Source organism: Nothobranchius furzeri, chromosome 11 (genome assembly GCF_043380555.1).
Source record: "Nothobranchius furzeri strain GRZ-AD chromosome 11, NfurGRZ-RIMD1, whole genome shotgun sequence".
Classification (NCBI taxonomy): domain Eukaryota; kingdom Metazoa; phylum Chordata; class Actinopteri; order Cyprinodontiformes; family Nothobranchiidae; genus Nothobranchius; species Nothobranchius furzeri.
Window position 1 is genome coordinate 70285061 of NC_091751.1, and position 21310 is coordinate 70306370.

At 43.6% G+C, this 21310-nt stretch overlaps 1 protein-coding gene across 6 annotated transcripts in view; it reads right to left on the reverse strand.

The window, feature by feature from the left end:
- The window catches only part of depdc5 (DEP domain containing 5, GATOR1 subcomplex subunit), a 119465-nt gene that overhangs the window by 65347 nt on the left and 32808 nt on the right, over nucleotides 1–21310 (reverse strand). For all 6 annotated transcript variants that reach the window (XM_070541806.1, XM_070541807.1, XM_070541805.1 and 3 more), the window contains exons 16-20: nucleotides 11668–11729; nucleotides 11526–11599; nucleotides 9681–9750; nucleotides 9562–9598; nucleotides 9358–9478 (exon numbers count right to left, since the gene is read on the reverse strand). In XM_070541806.1, coding sequence (XP_070397907.1) covers nucleotides 9358–9478; nucleotides 9562–9598; nucleotides 9681–9750; nucleotides 11526–11599; nucleotides 11668–11729 — 364 coding nt within the window. The remainder of the gene's footprint in view (nucleotides 1–9357; nucleotides 9479–9561; nucleotides 9599–9680; nucleotides 9751–11525; nucleotides 11600–11667; nucleotides 11730–21310) is intronic.

Genomic DNA, 21310 nt, shown 5'->3' on the forward strand with positions numbered 1-21310 from the left:
AGGGACTGAATGGCCCTTAACAGAAAGCCACCCACCCCATACTCCTGGAGCGTCCCCCACAGGGTGCCCCTGGGGACACGGTCATAAGCCTTCTCCAAATCCACAAAGCACATGTGGATTGGTTGGGCAAACTCCCATGCCCCCTCCATCACCCTTGCAAGGGTATAGAGCTGGTCCACAGTTCCACGGCCAGGACGAAAACCACATTGCTCCTCCTCTATCTGAGATTCAACTATCGATCTGACCCTCCTCTCCAGTACCTTGGCGTAGACCTTTCCAGGGAGGCTGAGGAGTGTGATCCCCCTATAGTTGGAACACACCCTCAGGTCACCCTTCTTAAAGATGGGGACCACCACCCCGGTCTGCCACTCCCTAGGAACTGCCCCCGATGACCACGCAATGTTGTAGAGACGTGTCAACCATGACAGCCCTACAACATCCATAGCCTTGAGATACCCAGGACGAACCTCATCCGCCCCCGGGGCTCCGCCGCTGTGTAGTTGTTTGACTACCTCAGCAACTTCTGCCCCCGAGATCGGACAGTCCATCCCCAGGCCTCCCAGCTCTGGTTCCTCCTCGGAATGCGCATTGGTGGGATTGAGGAGCTCCTCAAAGTATTCCTTCCACCGTCCGACTATAGCCTCAGTTGACGTCAGCAGCTCCCCATCCCCACTGTAAACAGTGTGAGCGAGTTGCTGCCTTCCTCTCCTGAGGCGCCGGACAGTTTGCCAGAACCTCTTTGGAGCCGATCGATAGTCTTTCTCCATGGCCTCACCAAACTCCTCCCACGCCCGAGATTTTGCCTCGGCAACTGCCACTGCTGCACCCCGCTTGGCTATCCGGTACCTGTCTGCTGCCTCCGGAGACCCACAGACCAGCCACGCCCTGTAGGCCTCCTTCTTCAGCCTGACGGCTCCCCGAACCTCTGGTGTCCACCAGCGGGTACGGGGGTTGCCACCACGACTGGCACCGGCCACCTTACGACCACAGCTAGCAACAGCCGCCTCAACAATCGCAGAGTGGAACAAGGCCCACTCGGACTCAATGTCCCCCACTGCTCTCGGGACGTGGTCAAAGCTCTGCCGGAGGTGGGAGTTGAAGACCGTCTTGACAGGTTCTTCTGCCAGGCGTTCCCAGCAGACCCTCACTATGCGTTTGGGTCTGCCAGGTCTACGCAGCATCTTCCCTTGCCATCTGATCCAACTCACCACCAGGTGGTGATCAGTTGACAGCTCCGCCCCTCTCTTCACTCGGGTGTCCAAAACATACGGCCGCAGGTCAGATGATACGACTACAAAATCTATCATCGACCTGTGACCTAGGCTGCCCTGGTACCAAGTGTACCGGTGGGCATCCTTATGTTCGAACATGGTGTTCGTTATGGCCAAACTGCGGCTTGCACAGAAGTCCAATAACAAAACACCGCTCGAGTTCAGATTAGGTGGGCCGTTCCTCCCAATCACACCCTTCCAGGTCAAGCTGTCATTGCCCACGTGAGCATTGAAGTCCCCCAGCAGGACAATGGAGTCCCCTGATGGAGCACTATCTAGCACTCGTCCCAGGGACTCCAAAAAGGGTGGGTACTCTGAACTGATATTTGGCCCATAAGCACAAACAACAGTCAGGACCCGTTCCCCAACCCGAAGGCGCAAGGAAGCTACCCTCTTGTCCCCCGGGGTAAACCCCAACACACAGACAGAGAGTCTCGGGGCTAACAAAAAGCCAACCCCAGCCCTCCGCCTCTCACCCGGAGCAACTCCAGCAAAGTAGAGTGTCCAACCCCTCTCCTCCTTGAACCGTCACCTTATCGTGGTGGAGGAGTTTGAGTGCCCTAATGATCCTAGGAGCTATGTTGTCTGGGGCACTTAGTGCCCCTGGTAGGGTCTCCCATGACAAATTGGTCTTAGGTGAAGGGTGAGACAAAGAACGGTTCAAAGGATCTTTCATGGCGGTTAAAACGAAGAGTCGGAGTACCCGGCCCGGAGGGTTACCGGGGTCCCACCCTGGAGCCAGGCCTGGGGTTGGGGCCCGTGAGCGAGCGCCTGGTGGCCGGGCTTTCGCCCATGGGGCCCGGCCGGGCCCAGCCCGAACCGGATACATGGGCTCGTCCAACTGTGGACCCACCACCCGCAGCAGGAACATGAAGGGTCCGGTGCAATGCGAATCGGGTGGCAGACCAAGGCGGGAGCCTTGGCGGTCCAATCCCCGGACAAGAAAACTAGTTTTTGGGACATGTCATATTTGTCTGAGGTGTTTTTTTGTTTTGTTTTGCAGAGCAAAGCTGCCCTCCTGCTGGAGGGTAACTCTGAAGTGCCTTTTTTTTCCTCCACCTGAACCAATCCTCATGTAACCCTCTGAGCTCTATTAAGGTAGCACGACTCAGGGTTGTGAATGACCACAGTCACCAATTCTTGTCATGTGTCTTGCCCATGTATGTCTGATCTCTGAATTGTGTGTACTGAAACTCTAATTTCCCTCTGGGACTAATAAAGTGTCTTTGAATTGATTGATTGATTACTTTCACCTAAATATAAGAACAACATATTCAAGGCGTAAGGCACAGGGGACCAATAAGTCTTTTAGCCTCATTGACTTTCATTTTGTTGTTCTTCTGGGGACCCGTGGGCCGACCAGAAAGGGAGGAGACTTAAGCTCCCATCAAGCCTTTTAACACAAGAGCTTCAGTCTAATTATTGCTGTTTTATACCATGTTTTCAGCAGCAGACCACGGTCTTGTTTCACTTGAAACATGTCAAATGAAATATTCGATTAATCAGACTGGACAGACTGGAGCTGTGGCAGAATGACTACACGTTTGTTAAGGCGAAAATGTCGACCAGTAGAAAGGATGTGGATGACGGATAGGTTACGGAGCTCTTTTCAGGTGTTAAGACTGTCTCTGAGACTATCAGGAGGCTGTGAGGGATGCTAGGAGGGCGCATTTCTCAAACGCAATACTCTCGGCGCATCACAGGCAATCAATGCTTTTGAAAGTATTTGATAATATCCTCAATATTTACCAACCAGTGGGTACTGAGTCCTCTGTCATGTCTTGCGAAGCATTTTCGTGGTTTTTTGTGGACAAAATAGTCGATATCAGAGCCCAGGTTTCGTCAGTATGTCAGACACTTTCTGGTCCTTGTTCAGCTACTTTTAGTCAGTTTGAGTCGCTTACGTTGGACTGCCTTTGGGATTTTGTTAAGTCTTTACAACCTGCTGGTTCTACCTTAGACTTGATGTCCCCTAGGCATTTAAAAGTTGTTTTTTTTTCATCAGTTGGTCCTTGGGTTCTAGCTATTATTAATCAGCGCATTGTCTCTGGAGTAGTACCAGGGAACTGAAAACATGCGGTAGTTCAGCCTTTACTGAAGAAGGCTGGACTTGACTCATCTGCCTTGTCCAGTTATTGACCCATCTCCAGACTGCCTTTTGTTTCTAAAGTACTGGAGATGGTAATTTACTCACCATTGACTGAGTATTTGATTGGAAATGACATCTTGGAAAAATTCCAGTCTGGTTTTAAGCCAGTCCACTCCGGGTTTTTTATGACATTTTATTGGCAACTGATTCTGGAGATTTTGTTATTTTGGTATTGTTGGACCTTTAGGCTGCATTCGATACTGTGGATTATTCTCTCCTGATTTCAAGGATGGAACACTTTGTGGGTGTTTGCGGGGTCGCGCTGGATTGGTTTGTGTCATACCCGACTAGAACAGTGGTTCCCAACCTTTTTTCCAAGGGACCCCCTTTTTTACCAGTAAAATTTCTGACGACCCCCTCCCATTCTCTCTTCCGTTACAAACAGTATTAATAAATGATAAAATTGTTCAAGCACATTTTAATACGCTTTGATTCAATAGATAACAGTAATAGTAGCCTCCAGTACAGAACAAAGTCATTAACAAAACCAAACAGAGCATAAGGTGCTTAACAGTTTGTATTACTTTTCTGAACACATGTTTCTTGTAAACACTGATAAATCAATCATTCCTTTCAATAAACGTTTTACACATAAAAAATACACTGAGCGAAATGTACTTAAATGTGTATATTACTGTTTATACCAGATTATTTACTGTAAAGGCTGTGATTAATCAACCAGTCCTATCTGTAATGAACTTTTGACACTTGAAAATAAAACAGTGAGTAAAAAGTTCTTAAAAGTGTGTTACTTTTTCTGTACTAATTATTTCCTGTCTTAATATCAGTAAACCTTTCACTCATGAAAAAATGTGAGCAAAATGTAGGCTATAAACAAGTAATAAATGAAGTTTTAACCCCTTAAAGTGGAGAGGTCTTGGCAACCCACTGGGAGGCTTTAGCGCCCCCTTATGGGGGTCGGGACCCCCAGGTTAGGAACCACTGGACTAGCAGAACCTTCAGTGTCTCACTGGGAGATTTTACTTCCTCTAGTGCTTCATTCTCTTGCGAGGTTCCTCAGGGTCAGTGTCATTTTCACTGCTATGAAGATGATACCCAGGTATATGTGCCTTTTAAGAGGGGCCACATTCATGCTTTGCTGTCTCTTTTAGATTGTTTTGTTGAGGTTAGGCAATAGATGTTCTCTAACTTCTTTTTTAATGATAAAAAGACAGAGGTTGTAGTCTTTGGTTCAAGTACTTTGTCTAGGGCGGGTGCAGTGGACTTTGGTCAGCTCGCCCCATTCTTAATGCTGAGTGTGACTTCCCTGGGTGTTGCACTGGATGAAGATCTTGTCTTGGACTGGCAGATCAGTGCTGTGACTAAATCCAGTTTTTATCAATTAACTCATTCACTGCCAATTGATTCCTAATCAGTAAAGCCCTTCGCTGCCAGTGTTTTTCAGTGTTTTTGCTGTTTTTTAAGAGTCACAGAATGTTACTCGCTAGGATGATGTCAACGCCAAAACAAAGTGGAGACTCACCTCTTACATCAGCAAGAATCCGCGCGTTCCGAGCGTTATCCGTTCTTTCATAATCCGTTGTCGAATTGTGATCGGCAGAAGCTTTTCCGGTTCGCGCCTCACTTTTTTAACAGCAGCGGCCCAAAACGATCTCCTAACACATGGATGTTCTGCTTCCTGATCACATGACATGTGACGTACGCGGATGAAGATCGGCTTTAGAGCTGAGATGTTTGTTCACAGAGTGTGGGGGCTCGTTCCGACGCCCACACAGTAAAAAAATGCAAATGACGACTGTAGTTGTCATTGGCAGTGAACGGTTGGATTTAAAATGACGACTTTTCTTGTCAATGGCAGTGAATGAGTTAAGAAGGATCGCCAAAGTAAAGTCCTTGCTGTCAAAGAGAGATTTAGAAATGGTAATTAATGTTTTCATTACATCAAGGCTTGATTACTGTAATTCTTTGTACCTTGGTGTTCCACAATCTCACCACTCACGTATTCAGTTGGTGCAGAATGCTGCTGCACGGCTGCTCACTAGGATGAAAAACATGGAGCACATTACTCCTGTCCTGGCCTCACCGCACTGGCTGCCGGTTCCTTTTAGAATCCACTACAAGGTGCTTTAATGGGCTTTTAAATCTCTGCATGGCCTTGCTCCAGATTACCTCTCTGAGATGCTGGTGTTTTACTCCCCTGCACGGTCTCTGTGGTTGGCTGATGGGATGCTCTTGGAAGTCCCAAAAACAAAATGTAAGCTCAGAGGTGACAGGGCTTCTCTGTAGCCCCTTAGGCTCTGGAATGAGCTGCCTTTGAGCATCAGGTCAGCCTCTTCACTGTCTGGTTTTAAATCTCTTGAAAACCTATTTTATGATTTGGCCTTTAGCTCAACATGAGTCTTTTTAGTGTTTTCTATGAAGTACTTTGGTTGGTTTTATACTGTTGTAAGGTGCTATACAAATAAAGTTGCTTTGCCTTGCCAAGCTGCCTTGAACGTAACTACCTTTTCTACCACATAAAATGCCCAGTTTATGCCTGTATCGAGAAATGGTCAGTTTTTCATCTACAGTTTGACCTCTTCAGTATCCGGTCACATGGAGACGTAAGTCTTCACTGGTGCCTTTAATCTGCAAGAAAGATTCGGCACTACGTGTTTACACTCAGATTGTCAACATCATGCTCCCTTCCCAAGGTTCTTCTCTGCCAAGCCTGTCTGCTTATCTAGGCTGTCCTGCACAGAATAAAGGACTGAACTGTTATAATAACGAATACTGGATGATGCAATGAAATACGTAAATAATCATATGGTCGAATGAACAATAATGGCTGAAGAATAACAACAATGTTTCGATTAATCTGTGCTTAAATTACTTAAGTTGAAATTAATATTATTATGTTATGATCAGTAAAGTTTGATTTAACGAGTGAATCACTATCTATGTGACAAGCTCACACACACTCGTACACATGATGAAGATGACAAGGTTTAATCTCATGACACACTGTTTTCTGATCCACAAATCAGAGCTCGTGATTGGTAAAACCCTCGTAACATGGCAAGTTGTGATTTGCCATAAAAACATAACAAGGGAATAATAAAACACGATCACTTCCCGAGTTATTCAGTTCGTTGCAGTTCATCGAGTCGAGTGGAGTTTGTTTCCAGCTGAGATTCCGGAGTGGCCAATCTGGAATCAGCCTCTTTGAAACATCTCTCCGACACAGTCAAAACCTTTTTGCACGCTGCAAAGCTGACAGCAAGACTCCTTAAGACGCCAACCGTTTGAGATGCAAAACGAGTCCACCTGTTGTTGTGACCTGGAGACGACTCTGGACTGACCTGGTCGTACTGCGGTTTTTTCTACGAACTTCAGTACCTTGGGGTCAGCCGACCCCCGACATCTCGGATCCGAAAGATAGTCTCCTCGTGGAGATGTAGAACACAGTAAGATTGCGTCTGATTCCGTTTTATAAACCATCACTTATAGTGTAACTCAGACCAAAGTCAACCACACTCAGAACCCAGTTTCCTCCAGATACGAGGGTTCTGATAACATCACATTCACACATCATACACTCATCACCTCACAGTTTCCTAGTTGTCACGTGTTATAATTTGTTTAGAAAATAAATTTGTTATTTTCATAAACGACTTTGTCTGAATTAATACGAAGTGTACTTACGGTACCTGAATAAACAAAGAATCCTAATTCTTCTGGTTAAACCCTTTAAGACCAATCAGGTTGGATTTCCATATTCATATAGAAATTCACATCTTATTGGGCAAATGTAGTATAGTACATTGAGCTTAAAAGCACCCAAAATACATTACGTATGCTACACTACATCTGTGATAGCCTGCTAGTTTCCAGCTACACGTTGGTGTCTGAATCCCTGCCTGCCGTAAATTATATGACATTATGGTGATTTTGTCCAAGAAACAAAGACTACTGATGTAGAAGAACTACATCAGTAAAATTTTATGCAATTTTTATTCCGTTTGAAAATGTTTATCTCGGGATGAATCTAAAAAGTCATGTTTGTTGTTTTAAAAGGTTAAATTAGATCTTGTCCACCTGATTCTAATCCATCCAAATCACGTGATCAGGCCCAATTTCCAATCATGTGATCGGATTGGAACATCCTTACTGATGGCATCATAGATCATACACTTCTTCTTCAGAAGCTACAAAGATATGGTATTCGTGGTACAGCTTATGCTTGGGTGGCAAGCTACCTTAGTGAAAGAGACCAGTTTGTGCATATCAATAATGTTGATTCAAGAAAGGAGTTCATTACTCATGGAGTCCCACAAGGGTCTATTTTGGGACCTAAATTATTCATAATGTATATTAATGATGTGTGTGCGGTTCTAGATAAAGTAAATTGTTTGTTGTATGCAGATGACACCAGCCTTTATTGTTCTGGTGACGACCTAAACAAGCTTGTTGATTTAGTTGAAAAAGAACTGGCAGTGTTAAAAGGATGGTTTGATAGGAATAAACTTTCTATGAATGTGACCAAAACAAAGTTCATTATATTTGGAAACAGGAAAATTACTAATGAAATTATTATAAAAATAAATGGTATTGTAATTGAACAAGTACACACATATACATTTTTAGGAATTACTATAGATGAAAAACTGAGTTGGAAGCCTCATATTGATGATATAAAGTTAAAAATATCAAAAAATATAGGACTTATGAGTAGAATGAGATTTGTTTTGAATATTAAATCCCTTCAGATACTCTATAACTCATTTATTTTACCATATCTGAGCTATGGTGTTGAAATATGGGGAAATAATTACAGAGCAAATATTTATCCTATATATTTACTTCAAAAAAAGGTAGTTCAAATAATTTCCCATGCTAACTATTTTGCTCCAACAAATCCTATCTTTATCCATTTAAAAGCTCTAAAATTTTACGATATTACTGACCTGCATACACTGGTTGTAGTATATCAGGCATATCAGGCTCAACTTCCACCTTATCTCCAAAGGATGTTTGAACTAAGGGAAGGAGGATATAGTCTAAGAGGAAGTGGGATTTTCAAAAAAAAGAATATTAGAACCAATAAAAAACAAAGATGAATCTCAGTAAGAGGAGTGAGTTTATGGAATAGCCTCGAGGATAGATTAAAAAATTCATGCTCGTTGAAAACATTCAAAAAGAGTTTTAAAAATAATGCCTTACGTAATTACCAAGTGCACCAAAATTAGTTTTGTCACACGATTTATACCTCTTGATTGATTTCAATTGTTTTTGTTTTATTCATGTTATATCTCTTGATTGATTTTGTTGAAATTAGGATGATGCATGTAATAATTGTATTGTTTATATGTTTATTTACTTTTGATATTTATGACAATGTTGTTTTTTTTGTAATGAATTAATGGGTAGGCTTAAATAAGTTTAACTTCAGCCTATACCTTTTCGCTCATAAATTATATCTAAAGAAACTGTTTAATTTATAAGAAGAATTTGTACCTGTGATAATTATTATTATGTTCTTTATTAGATAATTATTTTCCTTTTCATGTGTTTTATATGTATTTGTTATGACGGAAAAAAAAATGAATGAATGAATGAATGACTCACCCACCCTAATCCATCTATCTCCTAAATTATTAAATTATAATAATAAAGATTATGTTTCCAACAAACAAGAAAACTGACCAGAAAACAAGATCCAATAATCTGATGAAACATCTTCCTCTAACTGGAGCAAACTAGACTACATCCACCTATGACGACACCTGGGAGATACATGGAGGACAGAAGGGAGCATGTATTTGGACTGGTGGTGACTGAGTGTGTGTCGGAAAATCATCTGTTTAATTCTGCTGCTTGTCCTGTGACTTCAGTACTAGGGTGATCTGATCTCTTACATCCTATTGATGGGGGATGAAAAATGAAAAATGAAAAACATTAAAAACCAGAAGTTGTCTATGAAGCTGACTGAAAAACCTGAAGTTTGTGCTCCTCTGAATTCTTGATGGACCTGGAAGTCTGAACACCTGGTCGTCATAAGCTTCGTAGTCCACCTGTATTGGTAGACTGTTGTCTGAATCCTTTGGTGCACAAAGAGCTTAGAAGCACAGACAAAATCATTAAGATATTTATGCAGAATAGGAATTAATATAAGTAGAAAGAAAATAAACTAAAACTTACTGTGACCTTTGCTGCTCTTAAATGTTTCTGCATGAAGCTAAAAGGTTAAACAAATGATTAAAACAAACAAAACACAAAGACCAAAGAAGTGAGGAGAACAGACGCACTATAGATGGTACCTTCTGTCCAGCCAGTTTGATCCGTGGGGTGAAGGAGCTACAGGAATTCAGACTTTTGGAGGTGTAGAAGCTGTAAACATGGAGGAAAACGTAAACAATAAATAAAACTGCTTTAGCACAGAAATAAAACAATATAGGAAATGTTAGCGATTGCCAAAACAATCCAGTGTCTCTTTAAGGACTTTTGTACTTTTGCTTCATGACAAACAGGAATTTCATTTTTCATTTCATAGTATGTTTATGCACCTGTCTGGAGTCCATGCACCATGACACAGTTACAGCCAAGGAGCCATGTCAACTAGGGATGTTTGATATTGGCTTTTTAACAGATATCCAATATCTTACTCTTACATTCCAATACTGATATAAACCAATACTGATACACGCCGGGCTCCCCCAATCAAAAATAAATAAATAAATAAATCATGCATCTCCTGTTTATGCTTACGCTTTAAAGTCTATCAGTGCAAAACTGCAACTACTTCAATTTAAGTTAGCAACAGAAAAAAATGTCCTGATTTAATTTGTCCTCAAATGTTGAATGACATCCTCCCGGAGATAATCCTGACAAACACTCTGTGACACCTTTAGACAACAGATGGGTTCATGTGCTCTGGGGCAACTCCTGGATCTCTGGGACTTGGAGCTCCCTCTGTCTCCTACACATCTTTAGGGGGCAGATCTGTGGCCCCACACACTCTCTATTGGACGCTCCTATAGAGAAACCTTACATAAACAAGCGCGTGTACACACACAGGTGCTCTCATAAGTATGGACTTGAGCACGTTCAACACGTCTTAAGGCTGTGGTTGGCACTAAATGCACTGTGATTTATTATCGTGTGATTGTTCAGTAAAACAATGTTGATTACATATTTCTTCTTCAAGTTGACGCAGTGATAGCTAGATCTTGTTGTTGTGTCCCATTTTATTTTTTTTTTTTTCTGCAGGTCTAGAAGCAGACTCTTGTTCATTATTGTTTATTTTTGTGGAACCCCCCCACACCACCTTTTGTCTCTTCCTTTCTCTTTCACCTCTGCCTCCGTGTCTGGTCGGAATTAAATGAGTTATGCGAGTGCCGCTCTGTCTCATCGGCTGCAGAGTGCCGTCTCTGACTGTGATTGGTCAAAGGATGACACGTGACTAACACACTAGAACAAAGATTGTTTGTGAACAAGAGGAGTCCCTCGTCTCCTTTCTCTGATTGATTTCCATAAGAGTGACTGAAACCCATCACTGAAACCCGACAGAAGACCCCCCCCATAACAAAAACTCTTCGGATCTACATGACTCACATGAACGCCACATTTGGCTTCAAAAACGGCAATTTTTGCCAAAAAGTGACAAGTTTGCAGGTTTGAATCTGACAGCCAATCAGAACAATGGAAGACTCACTATTCACCCTTGAACAGGGTGTGTCGTGTTCCGTGCGTCAGGTTATCAAACATATAGCGAAAAGTTTCACTGATCGCAGTCGTTTGTTTCCTCCCGTGTGTCAGGGCAATTACTGTCAAAGGTGCGTATTTGACCCTTTGACCTAATCAACATGAGTCTCTGGCAGAGCTCAGAATGGGGGCAATATGGCATCCAGTAATGAAAAGTTTAGAAAGAGGGTGTTGCTTTGGAGGCGCGGCAGTTAGACATCACGCCATGGAATTACGTTTTCCTTTCATTTCCTCAATTCTCATCTCATCTGCACAAAACGTGACATGCGTGTCACTAACATATGTGTGTGCATCGGGTCCCAACGCTTGGCCAGAGTGGCGTTGAGCAAGGGCCGAAGGACGCTGCTTGCAGCTTTAATTTGAGATTTCAACAGGAATTTAAATTGATGTTCCCATCTTGCCTGTGGTTGATCCAGTGTGGAAGGTTGTAGTCATCTCCTACGCGTAAATCTCTCGCTGTTGTCCTGTTGTGCAGCTGAAGAAGAAATGACTCCGTCATTCACAAACTGTTAGACACAAAAACACAATAACTGATTAACTTACCTTGAATAAAGGCACAGCGTGCAGCGGCTGCTCCCCCATACACACCAGGTCTACACCAATACCTAAATAAGAATCATCACCACCATCACTGTTGTCAAAATCATCAACATCACAGTCACTGGTATCATCATCATTACCAACAGCATGATGGTCGTCATCATAGTCAACATTATCATCATCATCTTCACTGTCATAGTCATTATCACTATCATCATCATCACCACCATCAATATCATTGTCATCACCAGCATCATTACCGTCACATTTGTCATCATCACCACGATAACCATAATCATCATCATCCACATAACCATGATCAACATTATCATCATCATCTTCACTGTCATAGTCATTATCACTATCCTCATCATCACCACCATCAATATCATCGTCATCACCAGCATCATTACTGTCACATTTGTCATCATCACCACGATAACCATAATCATCATCATCCACATAACCATGATCAACATTATCACCACCATCACCTCCACTGTCGTCATCCTCATAATCATCACCAGTCGTCATCAACATTATCACCATAACTGTCACCAACGTCACCATCATCATCACCAGTCATCATCAACATTATCACCATAACTGTCACCAACGTCACCATCATCATCACCAGTCATCATCAACATTATCACCATAACTGTCACCAACGTCACCTTCATCATCACCAGTCGTCATCAACATTATCACCATAACTGTCACCAACGTCACCATCATCATCACCAGTCGTCATCAACATTATCACCATAACTGTCACCAACGTCACCTTCATCATCACCAGTCATCATCAACATTATCACCATAACTGTCACCAACGTCACCATCATCATCACCAGTCATCATCAACATTATCACCATAACTGTCACCAACGTCACCTTCATCATCACCAGTCGTCATCAACATTATCACCATAACTGCCACCAACGTCACCATCATCATCACCAATCATCATCAACATTATCACCATAACTGTCACCAACGTCACCTTCATCATCACCATTCATCATCAACATTATCACCATAACTGTCACCAACATCACCATCATCATCACCAGTCGTCATCAACATTATCACCATAACTGCCACCAACGTCACCATCATCATCACCAGTGGTCATCAACATTATCACCATAACTGCCACCAACGTCACCATCATCATCACCATTCATCATCAACATTATCACCATAACTGTCACCAACGTCACCATCATCATCACCAGTCATCATCAACATTATCACCATAACTGTCACCAACGTCACCATCATCATCACCAGTCATCATCAACATAATCACCATAACTGTCACCAACGTCACCATCATCATCACCATAACTGCCACCAACGTCACCATCATCATCACCAGTCATCATCAACATTATCACCATAACTGTCACCAACGTCACCATCATCATCACCAGTCATCATCAACATAATCACCATAACTGTCACCAACGTCACCATCATCATCACCATAACTGTCACCAACATCACCATCATCATCACCAGTCATCATCAACAGTATCACCATAACTGTCACCAACGTCACCATCATCATCACCAGTCATCATCAACATTATCACCATAACTGTCACCAACGTCACCATCATCATCACCATAACTGCCACCAACGTCACCATCATCATCACCAGTCATCATCAACATTATCACCATAACTGTCACCAACGTCACCATCATCATCACCATAACTGCCACCAACGTCACCATCATCATCACCAGTCATCATCAACATTATCACCATAACTGTCACTAACATCACCATCATCATCACCAGTCATCATCAACAGTATCACCATAACTAGGGCTGCTCAATTAATCGAATTTTAATCACGATTACGATCTGAGTTTTGAACGATTATAAAAAACAAAACAAGCCGATTATTTGCTCCTCCCGCCTGCGCTGCCCCGAGTTGCAAATGAAGCGCTCCTCCACAGTGTTGCCAACTTAGCGACTTTGACGCTATTTCTAGCAGCTTTTCAGACCCCCTTCTTGACTTTTTAACTTAAAAGTACCTAGCGAACACCTCAGAAACATCTCTGGTAACCCTTAGCTACTTTCTGGATAACTGTCGTTGACGTTTCCTGCAGGTTAGCTAAACACTCCGCCTGCGCTCCGGACCGTTCTTCAGGACATTAGGAAAGGGAATGATGTAGTGATGTGTCAGTCGCTAAAGAAACAGCTCTCGGAGCCGGCTCCTTGTTGGAGCAACCAGAGTGAGTGACACACACACACCGCACCTGCGGACTCCTGAGCCGCTAAACACACGTGCAGCTAGCCCCGATTGCTGTGAGAGCAGGTTGGGGGGTGGGGGGTGCAGCTGTGGTTGGGACAATTATTACATTAACTGATGGACTTGTAAATAAATAGTTTATAAATAAGATAGAAATAACTTCCTCACGCTGATAAATAATAACTAATCTCTCTGAGGACACGGTGCTAGTGCACTCTCCTACAGCACCTTGACATGACTGAATACGTATTATGCAACATTTTGTGAACATCAATTTATTTGCATGTATTTGTTATGAATGCCACTGTATAATTCTTCCTGTCAGTATTTGCAAGATGTTGGTATTTGGGTTTGTACTGGTTAGACTTACATGAGTTAAACCAAGGTATATAGCCCTTGGGTCATAGACTATGAGCTATAAGTATATTGGTCTTTTTATACTGGGAATCAGGAGTTCTTTTAGTGATCATCTTGTTTCTTATTTTCGTCCTGATTGTGCCCTGAGCAGTTTTATGACTGAATAAAAACAAATAAAATCAACATAAATTGAAAAATCGTCCTAAATAATCGTGATCTCAATTTCAGTCACCATAATCGTGATTATTATTTTTGCCATAATCGAGCAGCCCTAACCATAACTGTCACCAACGTCACCATCATCATCACCAGTCATCATCAACATTATCACCATAACTGTCACCAACGTCACCATCATCATCACCATAACTGTCACCAACGTCACCATCATCATCACCAGTCATCATCAACATCATCACCATAACTGCCACCAACGTCACCATCATCATCACCAGTCATCATCAACATTATCACCATAACTGTCACCAACATCACCATCATCATCACCAGTCATCATCAACAGTATCACCATAACTGTCACCAACGTCACCATCATCATCACCAATCATCATCAACATTATCACCATAACTGCCACCAACGTCACCATCATCATCACCAGTCATCATCAACATTATCACCATAACTGCCACCAACGTCACCATCATCATCACCATAACTGCCACCAACGTCACCATCATCATCACCAGTCATCATCAACATTATCACCATAACTGTCACCAACATCACCATCATCATCACCAGTCGTCATCAACATTATCACCATAACTGCCACCAACGTCACCATCATCATCACCAGTCATCATCAACATTATCACCATAACTGCCACCAACGTCACCATCATCATCACCAGTCATCATCAACATTATCACCATAACTGTCACCAACGTCACCATCATCATCACCAGTCATCATCAACATTATCACCATAACTGTCAGCAACGTCACCATCATCATCACCAGTCATCATCAACATTATCACCATAACTGCCACCAACGTCACCATCATCATCACCAGTCATCATCAACATTATCACCATAACTGTCACCAACGTCACCATCATCATCAGCAGTCATCATCAACATTATCACCATAACTGCCACCAACGTCACCATCATCATCACCAGTCATCATCAACATTATCACCATAACTGTCACCAACGTCACCATCATCATCACCAGTCATCATCAACATTATCACCATAACTGTCACCAACGTCACCATCATCATCACCAGTCATCATCAACATTATCACCATAACTGTCACCAACGTCACCATCATCATCACCAGTCATCATCAACATTATCACCATAACTGTCACCAACGTCACCATCATCATCACCAGTCATCATCAACATTATCACCATAACTGCCACCAACGTCACCATCATCAACACCAGTCATCATCAACATTATCACCATAACTGCCACCAACGTCACCATCATCATCGCCAGTCATCATCAACATTATCACCATAACTGTCACCAACGTCACCTATCATCATCACCAGTCATCATCAACATAATCACCATAACTGTCACCAACGTCACCATCATCATCACCAGTCATCATCAACATAATCACCATAACTGTCACCAACGTCACCATCATCATCACCAGTCATCATCAACATTTTCACCATAACTGTCACCAACGTCACCATCATCATCAACAGTCATCATCAACACTATCACCATAACTGTCACCAACGTCACCATCATCACCAGTCATCATCAACATTATCACCATAACTGTCACCAACGTCACCATCATCATCACCAGTCGTCATCAACATTATCACCATAACTGCCACCAACGTCACCATCATCATCACCAGTCGTCATCAACATTATCACCATAACTGCCACCAACGTCACCATCATCATCACCAGTCGTCATCAACATTATCACCATAACTGTCACCAACGTCACCATCATCATCACCAGTCGTCATCAACATTATCACCATAACTGTCACCAACGTCACCATCATCATCACCAGTCGTCATCAACATTATCACCATAACTGTCACCAACGTCACCATCATCATCACCAGTCATCATCAACATTATCACCATAACTGCCACCAACGTCACCATCATCATCACCAGTCATCATCAACATTTTCACCATAACTGTCACCAACGTCACCATCATCATCACCAGTCATCATCAACATTATCACCATAACTGCCACCAACGTCACCATCATCATCACCAGTCATCATCAACATTATCACCATAACTGTCACCAACGTCACCATCATCATCACCAGTCATCATCAACATTATCACCATAACTGTCACCAACGTCACCATCATCATCACCAGTCATCATCAACATTATCACCATAACTGTCACCAACGTCACCATCATCATCACCAGTCATCATCAACATTATAACCATAACTGCCACCAACGTCACCATCATCATCACCAGTCATCATCAACATTATCAACATAACTGTCACCAACGTCACCATCATCATCACCAGTCATCATCAACATAATCACCATAACTGTCACCAACGTCACCATCATCATCACCAGTCATCATCAACATAATCACCATAACTGTCACCAACGTCACCATCATCATCACCAGTCATCATCAACATTATCACCATAACTGCCACACTTCAAGCAAATAACTGTTAATGTTTTATTTTGAACAAAGGTGTTTGTTTCCATGGATTGACTGTTTGGGTGACTGTATGAAGTGCACACATTCAGTTACTCATCGGTTTTAGTCTGTAGGGGTTTGTATGATTAATGTTTTCTTTGAGTTGCCAGTGGCCTTGGAGTTGGAGCAGCTGTAGCAGATCACTTGGCCTAATCAGCACCATTGGATCATACCAACTCAAGGGAGAAGATTCCTGTGTTTATGTATTTAGTTATTCTCTTTTGTAAATAATAGTTGGGTTTTGATAGTAATATGTTTTCATTTGAAGTAACTCAAACAGAATGGACTGATTAGTATGAATTTGTTAGCAGTAGTTTATTTATGTTCTTTGTTTACTGATGTCTCCCACCCTATTGTGTTGGCAGTGGTCTGATCAGCCACTATTTAAGTTGATCCTGTTGTGTCTGTAGGAGGTTATTTTTTGTACATGTCTGTAGTCAGATCCTGAGTTTGGGTTACTTTGTTTCTACACCCATTGTCATGTAATGTTAATTGCTGGCTGGAACCCTCTTTGGAGAAAAGAAAAAAAGTAATAAATTAACATGTCAAGAAAATCATCCGTGCTCTGCTGGCTGGTTTATGCAAGTCCCTGACAAGTGGTGGCAGAGGTGGGATTTTGCTAGCCATGAGTACGTGTTGAATTAGTGAGACCCACGGAAGAAACCATGCAGCGAGGCAGGGGCAGACGACCTGTGGAGCCTTTGGAGCCAGCTGGACCGGAAAAGCAGTCGGATGGTTCTGAAGATGAGGGGGCTGCTGGCCCTGCAGTTGTGGAAGCGGAAGGATCCCGGGAGCCAACGTTAACAGATCTTGTTGGGATACTTCAGGCACACATGAGCCAACAGACGGCCCAGAATCACATGTTGATGGAAGAGGCACGACGTCAGGATCGGAGGTTCCAGGAGCTTCAGCAACAATTTCGGCATCTGCAAGAGGAGCTACAGCCACACCCTCTCAGGAAATCTGATTCTGAGGAGCTGGAGCAAGGCGACGAGGAACAGGTGGCCGAGGGTCTCAAGACCATCAGCTCTCCAGGTCAGTGTCGTTCCTTCTCAGAGCCTAGACTGGAAAAGTTAACAGACACTGATGACATTGAACATTTCCTGATTACTTTTGAGAGGATTGCCGCATCCTGTAATTGGCCGATGGCTGACTGGGTTTTCCACCTTGTACCACTACTCACTGGGAAAGCCAGGAGTGCCTATGTGCACATGGACATTGAGGAGGTACGTGACTATGAGTCTGTTAAGGGAGCTATTCTCAGGAAATATGATATCAACCCAGAGACTTATCGACAGAGATTCCGCTCGACAGAGGTTGAAGCGGGTGAGACTCCTAAAGAGCTATATGTCAGGCTAAAAGAGCTCTATGACAAATGGATCCACCCCCAAGGTAAAACTGTTAAAGACATTGGCGAAATGATTGTTTTAGAGCAGTTTCTTCGTATGCTGTCCCCTGAGCTTCAGGTTTGGGTTCGGGAACATGACCCTCCATCTGCGTCCAAGGCTGCTTCATTAGCAGAGGTGTTTGTCGCAGCAAGACGAAAAGGACAACCCTGGAGTTACACTGCTTGGAAGACTTCCAAAGAGAAGGATAATCGGAGAACCCCATATGGACAACCTCAATTCCAATCAGCAATGGCTACGGCAGGTAAGGGTCCCTCGAGGGACCTTCGCCCAGATGGGGTGTTTCCTAAACAATATAAAGAACCTATCTGCTATTTGTGCGGACTGCCAGGTCATACTAAACCTATGTGCCCCAAGAACACTGCTAAAACCACTCAACTGTGTGTTGTTCCAGCAAAAGGAAAGGAAAACCTAAAGGGTGCTCTACCATTACAAGTTACCAAAGTGGAAGTAAATGGGAGGAGTGTGGAAGCTTTGATTGACACCGGTAGTGTTCAGACACTAGTGGAAAGAACCCTGGTCCCGCATTCCCTTGTTAATGTGTTAGACACCATTCCTATCCAATGTGTGCATGGTGATAAGCGGAGGTATCCTACTGCCGACCTGTATATCAAAGTTCAAGGACAAGTTCATTTGCTGAGAGTTGGAGTGTTAAACAGCCTTCCTTTTCCAGTGGTGTTGGGTAGTGACTTACCAATCCTGTTTGACTTGATTCAGGCTCCATTGAACTGTGCTGTGGTTACTCGCTCTCAGGTCAGGCAGAAGGAGGAGACACTCCTGCCTCTTAGTGCGCTGCCCTTCTTCGACGCTGAGCTGGATGTGCAGCCTGGGAAACTACGCAAGTCCCGTCAGCAGCGGAGGCGGGAGAAGTTTCTACATACTGCGAGGATGTCGAAGGAGGAGCTGATAGAGGTACCACAGGGTTTCACAATGCCTTCAAGGATGGCCCAGATGCAGCAAGATGATCCTGAACTATCTGAACTCATTCAGAGGGCCAGGGGAGATGAGAGTGGTGAGCACAAGGGCTGTGCTGAGTATGTTTTACAGGATGACATTTTGTATCGGCAACAAGGAGTACAGAGGCAGCTGGTGGTCCCACGAGAGGCACGAGAGATGGTGCTGGAATTGGGTCATGCTATTCCTTGGGCTGGCCACCTGGGGAAGCAGAAGACATGGGCCCGTATTAAACGCCATTTCTACTGGCCTGGTCTGAGGTCCGATGTTGCCCAATTTTGTAAAACATGTCCTGAGTGTCAACTAGCATCCAACCAATGCCCTCCAAAGGTACCATTGCAACCACTTCCTCTTATCAACACTCCTTTTGAGCGTCTGGGAATGGATATGGTGGGACCCCTTGAGAAGAGTAAGACGGGTTATCGCTATATGTTGGTAATTACAGACTATGCAACCAGATACCCTGAGGTATTTCCTCTAAAGACGATGAAAGCAAAAGCAGTGGCTCTTTCCTTGGTGCAGTTGTTCTCACGGGTGGGTTTCCCTCGTGAAATTGTGACTGATCAGGGCACTAACTTCATGTCTACTTTATTGCAGCAGGTGTACCAACTACTGGGGATCAAGGGGATCCGAACTACCCCTTATCATCCCCAGACTGATGGTTTAACCGAACGATTTAACCAGACTCTAAAACAAATGCTGCGGAAGTTTGTTGATGAAACTGGTTCTGACTGGGATCAATGGTTGCCTTACCTTCTCTTCGCCTACAGGGAGGTACCCCAAGCCTCAACAGGCTTCTCTCCTTTTGAACTTTTGTATGGGCATGAGGTGCGGGGACCTCTGGCTTTATTGAAAGAGACCTGGACTGGGGAGGAGAGAGGGGAGGGGCCTGTTAATGTGATCTCTTATGTTTTGCAGATGAGAGAGAGGTTACTGAAAATGACAACTTTAGCTCAGCAGCATCTGGCTGAAGCCCAAAGGTACCAGAAGCGTTGGTATGACAAGTCTGCACGGGAAAGGCACTTTCTACCAGGGCAGAAGGTCCTAGTCATGTTGCCAACCCGTGAAAGTAAGCTTCTGGCTAAATGGCAGGGGCCGTATGAGGTGGTGAAACGGCTTGGGCCTACCACGTACGAGGTATGTGACCCTTGTAGGTCCCGTTCGAAGAGAGTGCTGCATGTGAATCTGCTTAAGGAATGGACGCCCCGTTCTGTAACAGGAGCAGGTGTGATGTTGATCCGAGCAGTAGCAGAGGAGGAGGATGTTGATGACCAGTACATGCCCTCTCCATCCTCTACAGTTTGTAATCTTAGTCACCTGACCATGGAACAGCAAAACCAGATAAAAATGGTGTGTCACCCTCAAGTTTTTGCTGAGTATCCAGGGCGCACAGACATTCTTGAACACAACATTGTGTTAAAACGGGATGCAGTTGCTAAACGCATGAGCTATAGAATCCCTGAGCGTCTCCTGGGTTCCCTTAAGGCAGAAGTGGAACTGATGCAGTCCCTTGGTATTATTGAAGACTCCAAGAGTGAGTGGTGTAATCCTGTGGTTCTGGTCCCTAAGAAGGAGGGGGGAATACGCTTTTGCATTGACTTCAGGTATCTGAATTCGGTATCAAAGTTTGATGCCTACCCCACACCACGTATTGATGATGTGATTAACAGATTGGGAAAATCCATGTTCCTGAGTACCCTTGACTTGTGTAAAGGTTATTGGCAAGTGCCACTTTCCCAGGAGTCAAGGGAATTCACTGCCTTCCGGACCCCATGGGGCCTGTTTCAGTTTGCAGTTTTGCCGTTTGGGTTGCATGGGGCACCTGCTACATTTCAGCGGCTGATGGATGAGGTTCTGAGAGGTTGTGAAGACTATGCATGTGCTTATTTAGATGACATTGTTATCTTCAGTAGGTCATGGGAGGATCACATGAAGCACCTACAATCCAT